At 41.7% G+C, this 19533-nt stretch overlaps 1 protein-coding gene across 1 annotated transcript in view; it reads left to right on the top strand.

The window, feature by feature from the left end:
* The window catches only part of mlh1 (mutL homolog 1, colon cancer, nonpolyposis type 2 (E. coli)), an 88035-nt gene extending 71846 nt beyond the window's left edge, over positions 1-16189 (top strand). The window contains exons 15-20 of the mRNA XM_078540097.1: positions 1723-1786; positions 1870-2034; positions 2273-2365; positions 7895-8020; positions 15654-15832; positions 15934-16189. Of these exons, the coding sequence (XP_078396223.1) occupies positions 1723-1786; positions 1870-2034; positions 2273-2365; positions 7895-8020; positions 15654-15818 (613 nt within the window). The 3' untranslated portion in view covers positions 15819-15832; positions 15934-16189. The remainder of the gene's footprint in view (positions 1-1722; positions 1787-1869; positions 2035-2272; positions 2366-7894; positions 8021-15653; positions 15833-15933) is intronic.
* Positions 16190-19533: the final 3344 nt, after the last annotated feature.

Genomic DNA, 19533 nt, shown 5'->3' with positions numbered 1-19533 from the left:
AAAGGGAAAAACTCTAAAGGAGGTGCAGGAACAGAGAAACTTCAGTGTATATGTACATATGTCATTGAAGATGGCAGGGCATGTTGAGAGACCAGTTAAGAAAGCATATAGTATCTTAGGCTTCATTAATAGGGGCATTGAGTACCAGAGTAAGGAGGTCATGTTGAACTTGTATAAGACACTATTTGGGCCTCATCTGGAGTACTCTGTCAATTTCTGGGCGCCATACTTGAGGAAGGATGCGAAAGCATTGAAGAGAGTACAGAGGAGATTCACAAGAATGGTTCCAAGGATGAAGAACTATAGCTATGAGGATAGATTGGAAAGGTTGGGACTGTTTTCCTTGGAGAAAAGAAGGCTGAGAGGAGACTTGATAGAGGTATTCAAGACCCCGAGGGGTGTGGACAGGGTAAATAGTGGGATACTGTTCCCATTCAAGAGAGCATCAAGAACTGGAAGGCACATATTCAAAATAATTGGCAAAAGACGTAAAAGTGATGTGAGGAAAAGATTTTTCACCCAGAGTGTGGTTGGAGTCTGGAACGAACTTCTTGAGAGGGTGGTGGAGGCAGGTTTGATCGAGGTATTAAAAAGGGAATTGGATTGCTATCTGAAAAGAGAGAATGTGCAAGGGGAGTGGGACTATGTAGAATGTGCTTTCAGAGACCCAGTGCAGCCTCGATGGGCCAAATAGCTTCCTTCTGCACTGTAAAGACTCTGTGAAAATCTGGGAGCTTCTCTTACCTGCTTAGGTGATCTAAACTCATCCAGTAGATTAGTCTGGCCCTGATGACTCTATGCAGTACCTACCTTTCGTAGGAGATGTTTTTTGCCGCAACCAGAAACAGGTCCAGCTCTCGCTTAAAGAAATTCGGAGAATTGGCATCTGCCGCAGGTGCCTGCACCCTGTTGCAGAGGCTCACCATTCCCTCAGAAAATAACCACCTCTGAGGATAACTTCCTTTTATTATTGTGACTCCAGCTGAACCCAATGGTCCAAGTTAGAGGCACCACTTAGACTGAGTAGAGTCAAAAGGAAGACAAGATTACTCAGGAGGTAGTGATTTTGTGACACCAAGTTTGGGTTTTGCAAGAGGAAGGAAAGACTGAGAAAGTTCGTTGCATAGCTCTAGGATTCCACAAAGAGTGATTTAGAGCAGTTTCCACAATAGGGTAAATTTTTGCTCCAAACATGGAGTCTCATTGAAAGGGAATGGAGCGGACAATCGAGTGCAGGACTCCCTGTGTTTACGTCATATCATTATAATTAATTATAATGATAGGGAAGTGGGGAGTGCTGAGAATGGAGAAGGCTGATTTATGAACATTATTCTCAATCTGTAGTCCGAGCAGAATCTCTGAAAGTCTACTGATTCAGCTTGATTGAAATCTTTTCTTTAAAAAAACGGGAATCAACCACAAAATTTAAGATTAAAAACAAAATTTTGGAGTATTCAAGTCAGGCAGCATCTGTGGAAAGAGAGTCAACACTGAAAACAGTTTCCAGTGAACTCTGAAATATTTGTTGTTTCCACAAATGCTGAGTATTTCCAGCATTTTCTGCCTGTATATCAGATTTTCAGCATTTTCCTTTTTTATAAAAAAAAGTTAGTAAAAATATTATTGTCTTTGAACTGACTGATCTCACAGTGCTACTGCTTTTGTGAAATGCCATTTCGTGTGTGCACAATTTTCTGACCACAATTTGTGCTTTTCTTTCAGTCAAGAATTGTTTTACCAAATCTTAATCTATGACTTTGGGAATTTTGGAGTGTTGAAGTTGTCGGTAAGTATGTGATGTTATTTTTTTGTCTTAGTAATTTTTTTGCTAACACAAGACATCGAGTTTGTTCTTTACCTTATGTTTAGAGCCCTGCCCCCTTGTATGAACTGGCTATGTTGGCTTTGGATAGTCCAGAAAGTGGCTGGACAGAAGAGGATGGTCCCAAAGAGGGATTGGCGGAGTATATTGTAGATTTTTTGAAGACAAAATCTGAAATGCTGCAAGATTATTTTTCCCTTGGTATTGATGAGGTTAGTATACTATTTAAGGTACTAAAAATTGTTAAAATCTGGAGTGACCAGCTTGGGCAGTTAAGAGCAGTTTGTCTATTTCTCCCTAAAGATGGATATAGTATTAAAGTGCCAGTCGTTGCAATTATATAACTGACCACCTGGTGACAGCAAATATCACCTATTTTCCATATGACATGCTGGAGAATGTTTTAATGCACAGCCGTTCTTAGAATTTACTTACTGTGGTTATTCCTAGGAGGGAAACCTAATTGGATTACCTCTGCTCTTGGAAAACTATGTCCCAGCTCTGGAGGGACTGCCAATGTTCATCCTGCGTCTTGCTACAGAGGTGGGTACCCTGAGGACTGATAAAGACCGTTTCAGCATATTTGCTTGGCTCCAAAGTTCAAAACTCTCAATGCCAAGAAGTCTATTTTGAGTCCTATGTCACACTGAGGTGCCTGGTCCTCTGAGGACAAAACGCAGACAGGAAGCTCAGTATCTCACTTCAGTTGAGGACTTGGAAAATATACTGTTTATAATCTGTCACACCGCTCAGCTATTACATTCACTAAAAGAATAAACCAGTTCCCTCTCAAATTTCCCACCAGTCTCCCTTTCTGCTTTATTCTTAGGCAATCCATTACATACGTTTAGCACCCTGTATGCGAGTTACTTAAATGTAGACCAGATGGCCTATGTTCTAAGCACTTGAAGGAAGTGGCTACAGAGATAGTAGATTCATTGGTTATAATCTTCCCAAGTTCCTTAGATTCTGGAAGGGTCCAGTGGATTGGAAAATAACTAATTTAACACCTTTATTCGAGAAAGGGAGACAGCAAGCAGGAAAATGGAGGCCAGTTAGCCTAACATCTGGCATAGGGAAATTGCTAGAATCCACTTAGGAGGTTATAGCAGGATACTTAGAATATCATAATTTGATCAGGCAGGGTCAACATGGGTTTGTGAAAGGGAAGTAGTGTTTAAATAATTTCTTTGAGTTTTTTGAGGAAGCAAGGTGGATTAAAGGGAAACTTGTAGATGCCGTGTACTTGGATTTCCAAAAGGCATTTGATAAGGTGCCATGTCAAAGGTTGCAATACAAGATAAGAGAACATGGTTTAGGGGGTAACATATTAGCATGGATAAAGGATTGTTTAATTACCAGAAAACAGAGTAGGGTCCCAGTCCATGTAGTATATCTGGACTTCCAGAAGGCCTTTGATAAGGTGCCGCACAAAAGATTAATACACAAGATAAGATCACACAGAGTTAGGGGTAAGATATTAGCTTGGATAGAGGATTGGCTAACCAACAGAAAGCAGAGAGTCGGGATAAATGGGTCTTTTTCTGGATGGCAAGCTGTAACTAGTGGGGTGCCACAGGGTTCGGTCCTTGGGCCCCAACTATTTACAATCTATATTAATGACTTGGATTCAGGGATAGAAGGTACTATAGCTAAATTTGCAGATGACACCAAAATAGGTGGGAAATTAAGTTGCAATGAAGAAGAAAGAAATTTACAAATGGATATGGACAGATTAGGTGAATGGGCCAAAATTTGGCAGATGGAGTATACCGTGGATAAGTGTAAGGTTATCCATTTTGGTCAGAAGAATAAAAAGGCGACTTATTATTTAAATGGAGAGAAACTTCAGAATGCTTCAGTGCAGAGGTGGGTGTCCTCGTGCATGAATCGCTGAACGCTAGTATGCAGGTACAGCAGGCAATAAGGAATTTTGGCATTTATTGCTAAAGGAATAGAGTATAAAAATAGGGAAGTGTTGTTGCAACTGTACAAGGCATTGGTGAGACTGCACCTGGAGTACTGTGCACAGTTTTGGTCCCCTTACTTGAGGAAGGATGTAATTGCACTGGAGGCTGTTCAGAGGAGGTTCACTAGATTGATTCCAGAGATGCGGGGCTTGTCTTATGAGGAGAGATTGAGCAGTTTAGGCCTATACTTGCTAGAGTTTAGGAGGATGAGAGGAGATCTAATTGAGGTATAAAAGATGCTAAAGGGGATAGACAAAGTAGACGTGGAGCGGATGTTTTCCCTTCTGGGGCATTCTAGAATGAAAGGCCATAGTTTTAGGCTAAGGGGTGGTAGATTTAAATCAGAGATGAGGAGGAATTACTTTTCTCGGGGGTTGTGAATCTGTGGAATTCACTACCTCAGAGTGCAGTGGATGCCGGGACGCTGAATAAATTTAAGGAGGAGATAGACAGATGTTTAATTAGTAATGGGTTGAAAGGGGAGAGGGCGGGAAATTGGAGTTGAGGCTGAAATGAGATCAGCCATGATCGTAATGAATGGCGGGGCAGGCTCGAGGGGCTGAATTGCCTATTCCTGCTCCTAGCTCTTATGTTCTTATGTATAAATGGGTATTTTTCAGGTTGGCAAGCTGTAACTAGTGGAGTGCCACAGAGATCCGTGCTGGAGCCGCAAACATTTACAAATTATTTCAATGACTTTGATTAAGGGACAGTATGTATGTTAGCTAAATCTGCCGATTGCAGGCAGGTAGGTAGACGACAGGTAGGAAAGTAAGTTGTCAAGAGGATGTAGAGGGTATGCAAAGGGATATAGATAGGTTAAGTGAGTGGGCAAAAATTTAGCAGATGGAGTATAATGTGGGAAAATGTGACCTTGTCCGCTCTTGCAGGAAGAATAGAAAAGCAGTATGCTATTTAAATGGGGGGAAATTGCTGAACTTAGTGGTATGGAGGGATCTGGGTGTCCTGGTACATGAATCACAAAAAGTTAGTATGCAGGTACAGCAAGTGATTAAGAAGGTAAATGGAATGTTTGTGTTTATTGCAAGGGGAATGGAATATATAAGTAGGGAAGTTTTACTGCAGCTGTACAGGGCCTTGGCGAGATCACACCTAGAGTACTGTGTGCAGTTTTGGTCTCCTTATTTGAAAAAAGGTATTATTGCTTTGGAAGCAGTTCAGAAAGTTCACTCAACTTATTCCTGGGATGAAGAAAGGTTGGACAGGTTGGGCCTATACCCATTAAAGTTTAGAAGAATAAGAGGTGATCTTATTGAAACATTTAAGATCCTGAGAAGAGTTGATAATGTGGATACTTGATCTCTTATGGTGGAGACTAGAACTAGGGGACGCAGTTTAAGAATAAGCGGACTCCCTTTTAAGACGGAGAGGAGGAGAAATTTTATCTTGAGGGCTGTTAGTATGTGGAATTCTCTTCCCCAGAAAGCAGTGGAGGCTGGGTCATTGAATTTATTCAAGGCAGAGTTAAACATAATTTTGATAAATGAGGGAGTCATTGTTTGAGGTGGGGGCACAGACAGGAAAGTGGAGTTGAAAACACAACCAGGTCAGCCATGTTCTTATCAAATGACAGAGCAGGCTTGAGGGGCTAAATGGCCTGTTCCTGCTCCTAAGTCCTTTGTTCTATGGGAGCTTGAGTACGTTCTTCCTGGTGACAGAATCTGTGATTACGTTGTAGTTTATCAAATTCAGTTTATCTGTACCCTCGGATTTTCCCTCCATTTGCTTTTCTCCAGTGTAAACATTCCTAGTTTCCTTAAAACTCTCTTTGCAGCTCCTGGATATCAATTTATTTCCACTCTGCACCTTTTATAGAGCTAAAGCGTTCCCATTTTGTTGCTGTTGAAAGCTTGACGGCAGGACTGAAACTACAGGATGAATAGCTAGACCTTCAGCTAGTCAATTGCCTCTGATATCACTGCAGTCTATGTAAACTAAGTCTCTTTTTTAAAATAGATCTCAAAAATAAACAAATTGATAGTGAGGAGACATGATCCTCCTCCAATTATTTGAGGTTGGCCATATGGCCTTGGAAGACTTCAGGTTCAATCTGTAATTCCCACTTCCGATATACCTTCCTTTTTATTCAGCTGAGGAATCCTGTTAGCATGGTTGACAGGGCCCTCCACTGTTTCCTACCTATTTCATGCACTTCGGCTCTCTCCCCTTACCTTCTCTCCCAGAACCATGATAGGGTTCCCCTTGTCCTTATTTTGCATCCCACTAGCCTCTGTATTCAACGGATCATCCTCCACCATTCATGACACCTACAGTGTGATACATCCACGAAACACATCTTACCCCGTCATCCCCTTTCAGCATTTAGACACCTTCACGGTGCACTGGACCACTCCTCAGTCACCTCCAACAACCCCTTTTCCAACAGCACCTTTCTAAGTAAGCGCAGGAGATGCAACACCTGCCCTTTTACTTCTTCCCTTCTCACTATCCAAGACCCCAAACACTCCTCCCCAAAACAGCAATTTACTTGTACTTCTTTCAATTTAGTCAACTGTATTAAGATGCTAGTTAGGCCTCCTCTGGAGTACTGTGTCCAGTTCTACTTGAGGAAGGATGTGAAGGCATTGGCAAGATGTGTTTCGTAGCTATGACGAAAGGTTGGAGAGGTTGGGACTGTTTTCCTTGGGTGAAAAGAAGGCTGAGAGGAGACTTGATAGAGGTATTCAAGATCCTGAGGGTTATGGCCAGGGTAAATAAAGAGAAACTGTTCCCACTGAAGGGAGCATCAAGAACTAGAGGGCATAAATTCAAAATAATTGGCAAAATGAGTAAAAGTGATGTGGGGAAAATTTTTTTCACCCAGAGGGCGGTTGGAGTCTGAAATGAACTTCCTGAGAGGGTGGCAGAGGCAGGTTTGATCGAGGTATTCAAAAGGAATTGGATTGCTATCTAAAAATAATGTGTACGGTTACAAGGATAAGGCAGGGGAGTGGGACTAGGTAGAATGATCTTTCAGAGAGCCAGTGCAGACTCGATGGGCAAAATGCCCTCCCTCTGCACTGTAAAAATTCTGTATTCACTTCTCACAACGTGCTTTCCTCTACATTGGGGAGACCAATTTTTCCTTAGTTCTGTTGAAGAGTCATACGGACTCGAAACGTTAACTGTATTCCTCTCCGCAGATGCTGTCAGACCTGCTGAGTTTTTCCAGGTATTTTTATTTTTGTTTTGCAGACTGTGAGACCACTTTGTGGAGCACCTCCATTCAGTCCACAAGGCATGACCCCAGGCATGACCCTGAATTCCCTGTTGCTCGTCATTTCAATTTTCCCCCTTTCTCCCGCTCCGACTTTTCTGTCCATGGCTTGCTGCACTGTTCCAAATAAGCTCAACAGAAGCTTGAGGAACAGCAATTTATCTTGTGACTCAGTACTCTACAGCCTTCTGGACTCAACATTGAGTTCAACAATTTTAGATCATAACCTAGTTTGGTTTTTTTATTGTTCATTCGTACCTTATCTAGACACTTTTTTTGTTCCTTTACTTGTCCCATTAGCACTTGCTTTGGCTTTTCTATCATGAAACCTTTTGTCATTTAATCGGTCCTGGCCTCTGCCCTATATCAGATCTTCCCTTTAGTTGTTGTTCTACACATTCCTCTGCTTTCATTTGCTCAAAACCTATTATTTCATCCGTGCTGATGAAGGGTCATTGACCTACCTGACCTGCTGACTATTTTGAGAATTCTGTTTTATTTTGGATGATCAACATCTGCAGTATTTGGCTCTTGTACGTATAGTTCTCTCGTTGGCTTTCAGCTGTCCCCAGTTCCCAGCTCAATCCGCCTTCTTGATAAATTGGTGAAAAGTTCAGAACGCACCTCCCCCCTCCCTCCATCATGCCATATGTTGCATCAGCATGCATAGCGATAGTAATGAATAATGTATAACCTTTACTTCAACATTCAACACTTGATAGTTCTTAGAAATTGTTGCATACAACACCAGATAACAATGCAAGATAGGAGTTGTTGTCGTTGGGTCTAATCCATTACACTTTCCTTTTGTGTCTGGTAGCTTTTATGATTTCAGAGATGTAATGTGTTCTTATTATTGTGTAGGTGAACTGGGATGAAGAGAAGGAGTGTTTTGAAAAATTAAGCAAGGAATGTGGTATGTTTTACTCCATCAGAAAAGAGTATACGCTGGATACTGAGACACACATGTCACTGAATCCGGATCAGCAGGTACAAATGTGATCGACTGGTTTATTATTCTAAAATGAGGTCAAATCTTCGAACATAAGCAATAGGAGCCGGCGTTAGCCATTCAGCCCTTCAAACCCACTTCACCATTCAGTGCAATCATGGCTGATCTTCTTCAACGCCACTTTCCTGCACTATCCCCATATTTCTTGGATGTTTTTAATATGTAGAAATCCATTGATCTCAGTCTCGAATATACTCAACGACTAAGCCTCCACATTCCTCTGGGGCAAAGAATTCCAAAGATTCACCACCCTTTTGAGTGAAGAAATTCCTCCTCATCTCAGTCCTAAATGGCCTGCCCTTATTCTGAGACTGTGTCCCCTGCTTCTGGATCCCCCAGCCAGGGGAAACATCCTTCCTGCATCTACCTTGTCGAGCCCTGTAAGAATTTTGTACATTTGAATGAGATCACCTCTCATTCTTCTTAACTCCAGAGAATAAAGGCCCAGTCTATTTAATTTTTCCTCATAGGATAATCCCTTCATCCCAGGAGCTTGTTGACTCCCTCCATGGCAAGTATATATTTCCTTGGGAAAGGAGACAGAAACTGCACACAATACTCTAGGTGCGGTCTCACATACATATGAACTAGGAGGAGGAGCTGGAGTAGGCCACTCAGCCCTTCGAACCTGCTCCGCCATTCAATAAGATCATGGCTGATCTGATTGTAACCTCCCGCCTTCCCACAGTAACCTTTCACCCCCTTGTTTATCAAGAAACTATCTACCTCATTAGACTAAGTACCCTCAGAGAGAGAAAATTTCTTCATATCTCTGTCTTAAATGGGTGATCCCTTATTTTTAAACAGTGACCCCTAGTTCTAGTTTCTCCCAGAATCTAGAATCATCCTCTCCACATCAACCTTGTCAAGAGCCCTCAGGATCTTATATGTTTCAATCAAGTCCCCTTCTAAACTCCAGCGAATACAAGCCCAGCCTGTCTAATATTTCCTCGTAAGGTAACCTGCCCATTCCAGGTATTAGTTTAGTAAGCCTTCTCTGAGCTGCTTCTAATGCATTTACATCCTTCCTTAAATAAGGAGACCAATACTGTACACAGTATTCAAGATGTGGTCCCACCAGTGCCCTATACAACTGAAGCATAATCTCCCTACTTCTGTATTAAATTCCCCTTGCGATAAACGGTAACATTCTTTCCCAATACTTGCTGTGCCTGCGCACTAGCCTTTTGTGACTCATGCACTAGGACTCCCAGATCCCTCTGAACCTTGGAGCTCTGCAATTTCTCACCATTTAGATGTGTTTCTTTTTTTATTCTTCCTGCCAAAATGGACAATTTCATATTTGCCCACATTATACTCCATTTGCCAGATATTTTTCCACTCACTTAACCTATTTATGTAACTTTTGTAGCCTCCTTATATCCTCTTCACAACTTATTTTCCTGCCTAGCTTTGTGTCATCAGCAATTTAGCAACCATACCTTCAATCCCTTTATCCAAGTCATTTATATAAATTGTAAAAAGTTCAGGGTCCAGCATAGACCCTTGTGGCTACCCTCTGTTTCCTGTTAGCTAGCCAATCTTCTATCCATGCCAATATGTTACCTCCGACACCATGAGCTTTTATTTTCCCCAATAATCTCTGATGTGGCACCTTCTCAAATATCTTCTGGAAATCTAAGTACAGTACCTCCACCAGTTCCCCTTTATCCACAGCACATGTGACTTCTTCAAAGAATTTAAATAAATTAGTTAAACATGATTTCCCCTTCACAAAATCATGTTGACCTGATTGCCTTGAATTTTTCTAAATATCCTGCCATAACATCTTTAATAATAGCTTCCAACTTTTGCCCTGTGACAGATATTAAGCTAACTGGCCTGTGGTCTCCTGCTTTTTGTCTCCCTCCCTTTTTGAATAAAGGAGTTATATTTGCCATTTTCCAATCTAATGGCACCTTCCCGGAATCCAGGGATTTTCGGAAAATTAAATCCGACGCATCAACTATCTCACTCAGCACTTCTTAGGGCCCTAGGAAGAAGTCCATCAGAACCCGGGGATTTGTCGGCCCTCAGCTCCAACAATTTGCTAAGTAATGCATTCCTGGTGATTGCAATTTTCCTGAGCTCCTCCCCCCACTTCCAGTTCCTGATTTACAGCTATTTCTGGGATGTTACTTGTACCTTATGTAGTGAAGACCGATGCAAAATACCTGTTCAATTCATCTGCCATCTCCTTATTTTCAATTATTAATTCCCCAGACTTGCTTTGTATAGGACCAACGTTCACATTATTAACTCTTTTCTTATTTAATTATCCGTAGAAACTCTTACTGTCTGTCTTTATATTTCTAGCTAGCTTTCTCTCATACTCTAATTTTTCCCTCCTTATTAATCTTTTTTTCATCCTTTGCTATTCTTTATATTCTGTCCTATGTCCTGACCTGCCACATGTCTTTGTGCAATTATATGCTTTTTCTTTAAGTTTGATACTTTCTTTAATATTTTTGGTTACCCACAGATGGTGGGTCCTCCACTTGGAATTTTTCTTTCTCATTGGAATGTATATATCCTGTGTATTCTGAAATATCCCTTCAAATATCTGCCACTGCATCTCTATTGACCTATCCCTTAACCTAATTTCCCAGTTCACTTTAGCTAACTTGCTTTAATTCTCACATAATTGCTCTTTTTTAAATTTAAAACACTAGTCTTGGACCCACTCTTCACTCCCTCAAACTGAATGTAAAATTCACTGCTACCCAGGGGTGCCTTCACTATGAGGTTTTCAATTAATCCTATCTCGCTGTACAATACCAGTTCTAGTATAGCCTGCCCTCTGGTTGGCTCCAGAATGTGGTGTCCTAAGAAACCTATCCCGAAAACATTCTATGAAATTCTCAACTAGGCTATCTATGCCCATCTGATTTTTCCAGTCTATATGTAGATTAAAATCCCATGATTATCGCCGTACCTTCCTGACAAGCTTCTATTATCTCTTCCTTTATAAACTGTTCTACCATGAGGTTACAATTAGGGGACCTGTACACCACTTCCAAAAGTGACTTCTTGCCTTTATAATTTCTCATCTCAACCCACACCACTTCTACATCCTGATTTCCTGAACTTAGGTCATCCCTCTGTATTGCTCTAATACCATCATTAATTAGCAGAGCCATCCCTCTACCTTTTCCTAGCTTTCTGTCCTTCCTAAAAGTCACGTACCCTTAAATATTCAGGTCCCAATCTATTTCATGTCTGTATTGGCTATCAGATCATACTTATTTATTTCTGTTTGCACTGTCAGTTCATGTGTATGCATTCAGATACAGAGCTTTGGTTTTATCCTTATATTATTTTTAGAGCCTCTAGCTTTGACTACTGTACTGCTGTTTTACTCTTAAATTTGTATTCTTTATCCCTTCCTGTCATGTTCTGTTTATCATTGCCCATGTTAATACCTTTTCTCTTGCCTTGTCTTTATTCTTTGGTTTACCACATCTTCCCAGATTTGATCCCTTGGCCCCACTATTTAGTTTAAAATCTTCTCTATTTCCCTAGTTGGTGGCTCACTAGAACGTCAACCCCAGCATGGTTCAGTTACAGACTGTCCCAAAGGTACAGATCCCACTTTCCCCAGTATTGGTGCCAGTGCACCACGAACTGGAACCCACTTCTCCCGTACCAATCTTTGAGCCACATATTCATTTCTCTAATCTTATTTGCCGTATGCCAATTTGCACATGGCTCATATTATAACCCAGAGATTATTACCTTTGAGGTTCTGCGTTTTAATTTAGTGCCTAGCTCCTCATACTGACTATGCAGAACTTCTTTCCTAGTTCTGCCTATGTTGTTGGTACCTACGTTGGTCACGACAACTGGATCCTCCCACTGCAAGTTCCTCTCCAGCCCTGAGCAGATGTCTTGAACCCTGGCACTGGGCAGGCAATACAGCCATCTGGACCCTTGCTCTTGCCAATCCCCCTCACTATACTATCCCTTATTGCCACTACATTCCTTTTTGCTCCCCCCCCACCCACTTGAATGGCTTCCAGTACCACAGTGCCATGGTCAGTCAGCTAATCTACCCTGCAAACCCCACTGTCATCCAAAAAAGCTGAGGGAACCTCAAACCTGTTAGACAATTTCAAAAGCTGAGGCTGCTGCACTCTTGCCCTCCTTACCCGTTCTTGCCCTACTGGTCTCCTTACCTGCCTCAGTTGCAGTCACACCCTCCTGTCCCTGACCACTGACCAAATCAGAAAACCCTATCCTAACTGACATGGCTGCCTCCTGGTACAAAGCATCCAGGTAACTTTCCCTCTTTCCTTAATTAGCTAACTTCAACTCCTCTTGCTATGGAGGCTTGAAAACCTTGCTTAAAGTTGGGCAATTTAGAAATTAGACAGCAAATTTCAGTTAAATGCTAAATACAAACAAAAATGTGATTTTTACAAAGAGATTAACACTCCATAGAACCATAGAAAAGTTACAGCACAGAAGGAGGCCATTCAGCCAATCTTGTCCATGCCAGCCCGAGGACACCCAGGTGCCCCTTCTAATCCCACCTTCCTTCACCCGGCCCATAGCCCTGCAGCTTACAGCACTTTAGGTGCAGATCCAGGTACTTTTTAAAAGAGTTTAAAATTTCTGCCTCTACCACCAACTTGGGCAGCAAATTCGAGACACCCACTACCCTCTGCGTAAAAAAGTTCTTCCTCATGTCCCCCGTACACCTTCTGCCACTTATCTTGAATCTATGTCCCCTGGTTCTAGAATTCTCCATCAAGGGAAACAATTTTATCCTATCTATCTATTCCCCTCATAATTTTGTACACCTCAATCAAGTCACCTCTCAGCCATCTTTGTTCCAGGGAAAATAACCCCAACCTATCCAATCTCTCCTTGTAGCTACACTTTTCTAACCCTGGCAACATTCTTGTAAACCTCCTCTGCACTCTCTCCGGAGCTATTACATCCTTCCTGTAATGTGGTGACGAGAACTGCACACAATACTCCAGTTGTGGCCTCACCAGTGTTTTATACAATTCCAACATTATATCATTACTTTTATATTCTATACCTCTGCCAATAAAGGAGAGCATTCCATATGCCTTCTTTACAACCTTGTCTACTTGAACTGCTGCCTTCAGGGACCTGTGTACTTGTACGTCAAGATCTCTCACTTCATCTACTCCTCTTAGTATATTCCCATTTATTGTGTAATCCCTGTAACTGTTTGACCTTCCTAAACGTATGACCTCACACTTCTCTATGTTAAAATCCATCTGCCACTTTACTGCCCACTCCACCAACCCATCTATATCGTTTTGGAGATTATGGCTATCCTCTACACTATCCACTACTCGGCCAATCTTTGTGTCATCTGCAAATTTCCCAATCGTGGCCCCCACGTTCACGTCCAAATCGTTAATATATAACACAAACAGCAAGGGTCCCAACACCACTTGAGACAACTTTCCATTCGCAAGGGCATTCATCGACCATTACCCTTTGTTTCCAGTCTATATGTATATTAAAATCCCCCATGACTATTGCTGTACCTTTCTGGCAAGCTCCCTCTATCTCTTCTTTTATACTCTGTCCTACTGTGTAGTTACAATTAGGGGGCCTGTACACTACTCCCACAAGTGATTTCTTGCCTTTTATCATTTCTCATCTCAACCCAAACTGCTTCTACACCCTGGCTTCCTAAACTTAGGTCACCCCTCTCTAATGTGCTAATACCATTACTAATTAAAAGAGCCATCCCTCCACCTTTTCTTAACTTCCTGTCCTTCCTAAATGTCGCATACCCTTCAATATTCAGGTCCCACTCTATGAGATGATGTGGTGGGGGGTGGTGGAGGAGAATCCAATGGTTGTGGTCCATGTATGGTCAATGACATAGGCAGGATGAGGAAGGAGGCTCTGCATAGTCAGTATGACAAGCTAGGCACCAAATTAAGAAGCAGAAGCTCAAAGGTAATAATTTCTGGATTATTACCTGACCCACGTGCAAATTGGCATAGGGCAAAAAGGATTAGAAAAATGTATGCATTGCTCAAAGATTGGTGTGGGAGAAATGGGTTCCAATTCGTGGGGCACTGGCACCATTATTGGGAAAAGTGGGATCTGTACCGTTGGGACGGTCTACACCTGAACCCTACTGGGGCTGATGTCCTCACGAGCTGCCTAATGAAGGAAGTAGAGAGGGTTTTAAAGTGAATAGTGGGGGAAAGGGATCAAGTTGGATGATGTGGTAAACCAAAGAGTAGAGACAAGGCAAGAAAGACAGTTATTAATATGGGAAATGATAAATAGACTGTGGCAAGAATGGACAGTGTACAAATCTAAGAGTAAACCAGCAGATAAGGCTAGATGCCACAAAAATAATAAAAGGACAAAACTAAAGGCTCTGTATCTAAATGCACGTAGCATTTGAAACAAAACAGATGATCAACAGATAGCACAAATAGAAGTAAATAAGTTTGCGAGAACCTCAAACTTGTTGGACAATTGTAGAGGCTCTCACTCCTGTACCCCTGCCCTCTGGGTCCCCTTAACTGCCTCACTCGTTGTCACACCCTCCTGTCCCTGACCACTGACCAAATCAGAAAACCCCATCCTCAGTGATGTGACTGCCTCCTGATATAAAGCATCCAGGTAACTTTCCCCCTCCCTGAGGTGTTGCCGAGTCTGAAACAAGTAACTCAAATACGAAATGAGGATAGTTTCCCTTAATAAACAAACTTTGAAAGAGCGCTGTATTATAGGATGTAATTGACAAGAAACAGAGGGTGTTTTTATAGTAAAGTATGATGAGAAAAGTGGCTTACAAGTTACAACTGATGCGCTTTCTCCTCACTGCTGCAGATTACATTTTTACAATCTGAAAAGTTACCATCTCTTCTAAGGTGCTGCATTCTCATCAGTGACTTCAGCTACCATCACCAGGATGGGCTGGAAAGAACAAAAATGGTGTGACTGTTCTATACAGTGCCGATCCCCTATGAATGCTTAATACATTCATCTGAAATTCCTGCACTATTCTAGGTAACAAATAAAGGCATACAATTCAGAGTTATAAACATAAATACATAGCTCTAATCTCTACAGGTCTCTAATCGGGCAAAAATTCAAAGTGTGAGCAAGACTGACATTGCAATCCTATTAATTTTAAAGTTGAAAATAGGTTACTCTTTTAAATTAGAGTAAGTAATTTGAATATGAGTTGACAGGTATACCACTAAATCAAATGGCACTTCCCTTTTTATCCAGTATCTGAGTCCAAGAGACCAACAAGACCCATACTATACTACAGGGCAGCAGGTTACTGAAGAGGAAAATCTGTCAGGGTCCCTGCTCCTGATTGCTATTCAGTGACGCCCCTGTGGAAGTGAGTGTACACTTGGTTTGCGATAATGTTCAGTTCAGCAGTAACTCACCTTCCAAACCTGGGAGAATAGGCTATTGACTGATAGTTGAGGTTCACACATGGAGGGACCAGTAAGTGACTGGAATCCAAGAAGTCAACAGTTTGCTCTCTCACCTTTCCACAATCCAGTAAAGGTTTCTAAATTGACAGATCTTTGAGTTTAATTCATTACTGACAATTACATAGTGTGAAACTTCCTTTTTCACCAGAGTCAGGAGCTCAGCAGTGACAAGTCATGGAAGTGGACTGTAGAACATGTAGTTTCCAAAGCTTTCAGAACTCTCCTCCTTCCACCAAAGCACTTTGCAGAGGATGGATCCATCCTGCAGCTTGCCAATCTTCCTGACCTGTACAAAGTCTTTGAGAGATGTTAATTAATTCTTGGAAAGTGAGTATGATCTGCCTGGGGTGGTGCAGGCAACGTTTTGTTAGCCTACTTGTAGAAACTGTATTCTTCATGGTTTAATTTTACACCATTTTTATTTTAAGGATGAAGAACAGAAAACTGATTGTTAAAATGCTGTATAGTATCAAGGCGAGAAGCTCCAAGGCTTACCACCAGAAGAGCTAATCAGAGATTGGACTTGCCCTAATAAAGCTGTACTTTGGCAGCACCATTTTGCAAATCTCCTCCCAAACCAATTGTAAAGAGAATCTGTATTCTTTTTTGTAGTGAGAGGATCCTGATGATTTCAAGGTTGTACATAAATTTGGTTAATATAAACAATGGTATATTTCTTCAGAACTTTCGGACAGGAGTCTGGATTTATTCCAAAGACATACACTTGCACTGTTTTACATGTAAAACATTCTGCTGTAATCGCTAGGTTTTCTACAATAAATTTCCTTTGGGTCTTAAGTCTTCTCCAACCAGGCATGTAGTGTAGAGAGTTACTTTTCCTGTGCAGGTACACCTGGGGCTCATTTTAGCACTTTGTGATTTTATCAACGACAGGAAAATTATTCAGGCAATGACGAGGCTGAAACATTTGCAACCATCTTCAGCTGGAATTGCTGAGTGGATGATCCTTCTCTGCCACCTCCTGAAATCCCCAAAATCATAGGTGCCAGGCTTCAGCCAATTTGATTCACTCCACGTGATATCAAGAGACAGCAGAAGGTACTGGATGTAGCAAAGGTCATGGGCCCTGACAACATCCTGGCTGTAGTTCTGAAGCCTTGTGCTCCAAAACTAGCTGCACCCCTAGCCAGGTGTTCCAGTATAGCTATAACACTGACATCTACTGAACAATATGGAGAGACAAATTCAATCTAGCAATTACCACCCCATCATTCTACTCTCAATCATCAGCAAAGCAGTGTAAAGTGTTATGGACATTGCATTCAAGTGGCCCTTACTAACCTGCTAACTGATGGGTTCTGTCAGGAGCACTTGGCTCCAGTCCTCATTGCAGGCTTGGTCAAAACATACAACTCAATTCCAGAGGTGAGGTGAGAGTGACTGCCATTGGCATTAAGGTAGTATTTGACTGAGTGGAGCCCAAGCAAAATTGAAATCTGGGAATCAGGGAAAACTCTTCACTGACTGGAGTCATATCTAGCACAAAGGAGGATGGTTCTAGTTATTGCAGGTCTATCATCTTAGCCCAGGGCATCATTGCAGGAGTTCCTCAGGGTAGTCTCCTAGGCCCAACTATGTTCAGCTGCTTCATCAATGACCTTCCCTCCATCATAAGGTCAGAAGTAGGGATGTTTGTTGACCGTTACATATTGTTCAGTATCATCCACAACTCCTCAGATACTGAAACACTTAGGGTCTTCATGCAGTGAAACCTGGACAACATTCAGGCTTAGGCTAATAACATTTGTTGTATCATGATATGCTCCACATACTATACACAAATCATAAGCCTGCTTATTCTAAGTGTTCCATGGCTGGGTCCATTATGCTGCAAAGAGAAAAGTTAGGTCATTGACATTTTAGATATGCAACGTTAAGTATTTTGTACTGTGACAATGAATCCGAGGTTTCATAAAATTGGACAAAACTTGCGTAGCAAATTTGGTACTGTCCTTCATCTTTTGGATAAAACATTAAACCAAGCCCCGTCAGCTCTCTGAGGTGGACACAAGATCCCATGATACTCTTTTAGAGAACAGCAGGGAACAACATTAAACCAATTTTTTTTAAACATAAAGTTGAATTCTCTTTCATGAGCAGTGAATGCTGCATAGTAAATTGAAGCAAGTACAACTAAATTGAAAGAAGTACAAGAAAATTGCAGTTTAATTTGAAATAGTGTGTTTGGGGCCTAGGATGGTGAGAAAGGAGGTAAAAGGGCCAGTGTTGCATCTCCTGCACTTGCATGGAAAGGTGCCGTAAGAAAGGGGTTGTTGGGGGTGACTGAGGAGTGGACCAGGTGTCACGGACAGAATGTTTCTTTGGAATGCTGAAAGGGGAGGGAGGGCAGGGGAAAATGTGTTTGGTGGTGACATCCATATGTGGACTATCAAATTTTATAAACATGTGCAGTTCACTTTTAATGCTCACAGGTGAAAAGCTGTGCTCTAATTGGCAAAGATGTACAGAAACAATACCTGGATCAATATTTACAATTGTTCATGCCACTAGAATCTATCACAAGAGGTTAATGGATGCAACGTAATTTCAAAAAAAGTCACATGGTAGTGTGAATAAAATTGATTTCCAGTAAATCAGCAGAATAATGGCTGTGTCAACTTGCAACATTCCGTGGATTGGACCAGATTTCTGTTTGGTCCCTTGGAGGACATTACATGCCCAGCAATTTGTCTTGAGTGTGTAGTTGACTGGTCCTGCCTGCTGCAGAGTAATTCTGTGTTCTCTGCAATGTGTAATTTGGTCTAGTTATTGTCAGACAGGTTACAAAATTCAGAGGAAACACACTAATGCTTTTAAAGAACAGACAGCGCTCATATTTCTGAGTTTAGAGAACACACAGCTCTCACTCTGCCAAATTCAAAGAAGGCACAGTGCTCACCCTGCCAAGTTCAAAGAACACAAGAGTGTTCATCTTGCCGAGTTGAGAGAATACATGCTGTTGAGTTTAGAGAACATGACACTCACGCTGCCAAGTTCAGAGAAAGCTCAGCACTCACAGAACCCCACATCCAATATCCTCTCCCTGTCCAATCTCCTGACCTCTAGGTAAGCAGGCTGCAGGTTTCAGTAAGGTACAGGTACAGCTGCAAAATCTGAGACACATGCATGGCTCTGGGAGGGGGATGGGTGAAATGGTGTATAAGTTTGGCTCCCAGATGCCATGTCAGCAATCTTGGTGTAAAATAATCTATTATAAGCATTTATAAATGGCAAATGATACAATATTGCAAACTCACAACTTCAGTACATGAGCAACCTGACAAAAAACACTGTTCTACTTCAGCATTTGCCATTCCCAGCTAAACAACACCCTTTAGAGTTATTTTTAATGCCATGTTCACACCAGTAGCAGAGACAGCAAAAACAGGAAAATTTATCCTCCCAACTGGGGTGACAACAGGAATGCCTACCCAGGATTTGTGTCTCATCCTAGGAACCTGATGGATCACAATCCTTATTTATGGGACCAACTTTCTGGGACAATGTGATGTAAAAGGATAAGCTGTTTGAGTGCAATACTATTGATAAAACATTGGCTTTCTCCAAATAGTTAGACACCACCATAGACAGATGTGTTACAATGCCTGAGTACATGGTGGTGGACAATATCAAGGGAAGCTAAGAAACACCAGATGTTGAGTTTCAAGGCTCCTACTGCAGAATTATATATCTTGCATACATCGAGTGTACAACACAGAAATTGGAGGTCTTGTGATGCAGTGGATGGTGTCCCTGCGTCTGAGCCAGAAGCTCCAGGTTCAAGTCTCACCCCAGAACTTGATGACCAAGGAAGATGCATTCATAACATGGTCAGGCAAGTTGAGTGCCAACCTGCTATTCCTTACAACACACACCAATGGCAGGAGGCAAGAGTGGGAGATTTCTGGTCAGCCATGTGATGGAAAGAAATTGGAGCCTCTACTATCACTCTCCATTGCTCCAGACTACAACATGTATGTAAAAGGTGTATGTTGCCATAACAACTT

Source organism: Cetorhinus maximus, chromosome 4 (genome assembly GCF_964194155.1).
Source record: "Cetorhinus maximus chromosome 4, sCetMax3.hap1.1, whole genome shotgun sequence".
NCBI lineage: Eukaryota > Metazoa > Chordata > Chondrichthyes > Lamniformes > Cetorhinidae > Cetorhinus > Cetorhinus maximus.
The sequence above is the reverse complement of the archived record's forward strand: the minus strand, read 5'-3'. Positions and strand labels throughout refer to the sequence as shown.